The 2,329-nt window shown below is 42.4% G+C and overlaps 1 protein-coding gene across 1 annotated transcript in view; it reads right to left on the bottom strand.

The window, feature by feature from the left end:
• The window catches only part of RUNX1T1 (runt-related transcription factor 1; translocated to, 1 (cyclin D-related)), a gene marked incomplete at its 5' end in the record, with an annotated part of 45,166 nt that extends 43,847 nt beyond the window's left edge, over positions 1-1,319 (bottom strand). The window contains one exon of the mRNA XM_009873336.1: positions 1,078-1,319. Coding sequence (XP_009871638.1) covers positions 1,078-1,319 — 242 coding nt within the window. The remainder of the gene's footprint in view (positions 1-1,077) is intronic.
• Between the last annotated feature and the right edge of the window lie 1,010 nt (positions 1,320-2,329).

The following is a 2,329-nucleotide window of genomic DNA, read 5'->3' as shown; positions in this document are numbered from 1 at the left end:
GCAGGTGGATGGTCCCAAAGCTGTCTCTAGTTTCTTTACTAGTTCCTCCTTCCACAGAGAACCAAGTGACAAGCAAAACCACATTAAATGGGCATTCTGGATATGGAAGCAAATGGAGAGCAGGACTTACTGAAGTTACACTGCCTACATTGCACTTCCTTTTGACACAGACTCAAGTGAAGGGGCACCCACTGCTCTCAGATAGGGTTTTGTGAAGATACTAGCAGAGGACACCTGAGCCCTAGTACTAAATAGAGCTGGCAGGCTTTGCTCCAAATGAAGTCAATGGCAACTGCAGCTGCTCAGAGCAGATGTAAATTAGAGCACCACAACAGCACTTTTCCTGGTGCATCTAATTATTGCTGAAGGAGATACAGGGGTTGACAACAATGTCTGGCTGAGAGAGGACTTTACTGGGAATAAAAAGAATCCTGGGCCGGATAACAATGGTTTGCCTGTAAACCAGAGTGAGAAATGTAGGTAAGAAAAAGCTGAAATTTTTATCGAGGCACATAATCACGTCAATATAACCTTACAAATCCAGTGACTTAAGTAGCAGCAATGCACTCTCAAGGTCTCTCATTGTTGGGTTCAATGAATACTGAGAACAAGTTTTCCCTCGCATAACCACCATCCAAACCTATATTCAGTTCATCTTTTAAATCAGTATTCCTCCACTATATATGTAGGGCGCTCTGTTTTCCCCAGCCAACTACACTAGGCAAGCCATACCATATTTTACTACATTATATAATTCAAGGTATGCCTACGTTAGGAGTGGCTGCCAGTATAAAACGAAAACCCTTTCACACCACTGCAGCATAATACTATACTGGCAAAAAGACTCAAGTCTATATCTGGTTGGGAATAGCTGCCACTCGTGGGAAGCTAGTCAAGTTACTCATGTTAGCTCCGGCAGCAAGAGCCAGCACTTCATTCCTGCATGCTTGGTATCCTTAAAGTATGATATATGCAGTATACGTGCCCCACTCTTTTATACAATAAACGCGTCAAGCATAAAAGAGGGAAAAGGAAAGAAAAAGATCACAGTTATTATATCATTGTTTTTATGCTTACCACAAGTCCTAGCACAAGGGTACGCACTCTCTCCCCAATCTCTGGTGAAATGTCATTGCCAAACTGCTGTAAGGTTGTAAGAAATCTCTTCAGTTTGCTGAGTTGCCTAGCTCCACAAGCTGGCGGTAACTGCTGGTTAGCCAGAGAAGAGGAAGAGGAAGAGGATGGCCCATTGCTAAAGCCATTAGGAGGAGATGGAGCTCCATTTAACGCTGTTGGTGAATGGCTAGTGCCATTGGTTACTGAAAGAAAAAGAGAGAAAGAGGGATAAAATAGAGAGAGGAGGGAGAGGAGAGGGAGGGAGAGAGAGAGAGAGAAAGAAAGAAGACAGAGGGGAAAAATCCATCAGCTTATGTTTTCTGTGCTTGACCTCAAAATTAATTAAGTTGCACAATCAAAGATAATTAGCCTTTTCACAGAGCGACACTCTGCAGTTGATATTTATTTCCCAGTAGCTGGTACTGAACAGTGTATGGATTAGAAGACACAGCAGCCGCCTCTCACACAGCCCCCTCAAATACTCCTGGACCTGAAAGGCATCATTTGAATACCAGCCTTTTGTCAGAGGATTTTTAAAAGAGAGAGAGGGAAACAGAGAGAGAAAGAGCATGAGTGTATGTATGATTGAAGACCAAAAAAAAATGCACTTTGGAGTAGGAAAAAAATGTGCAGACATATTTCATGAAGCCTCAGTTTATCTCTGAATATTTTCACTTGTGATTTGTACACACAACTGACAGCTGTGTTTATAAAACAGGACTTTCACGTTTTAACCTTACACCACCCAATGAGAAGGTTATTTTTTCTGATATAGATTTCCGAGCTGGTAACATATGGAGCACACAAAGTTGTTTGGGCAGGTACAAATGGTGCTGTGCTCGCTGTGGCCTGAAGCCTTGCAGCTAGGGCATGAAGCTAGACTGCAGAAGACTTCTCAGAGACCACGAGGCAAATCACTCAGCTTTCATGTGCCAATACCATATCTCTGAAAAGGATAAGAAAGCATTTCCCTCCTGTTGCAAGGTTGCTGTGAGAATAACTATCTAAAGTACTAAGTGTTCAAAATTTATGGCAACGAGATTCATGCAGACATACTGAAGACAACAACACACAGTTTTTGGCAGAGTTTTCAGTTTGATTCTTATCCACACTCCAGAAGAGAGCAGAGAATCAAACTGAGGACATCCTTTTCCACCCAGGTTACTTGGAATAGCAACAGTCAAACATGCTCTGTTGAGGTTGTTTGTGTCTG

Source organism: Apaloderma vittatum, unplaced genomic scaffold, assembly GCF_000703405.1.
Source record: "Apaloderma vittatum isolate BGI_N311 unplaced genomic scaffold, ASM70340v1 scaffold5727, whole genome shotgun sequence".
NCBI lineage: Eukaryota > Metazoa > Chordata > Aves > Trogoniformes > Trogonidae > Apaloderma > Apaloderma vittatum.
This window is presented reverse-complemented; position numbering and strand designations above follow the sequence as displayed.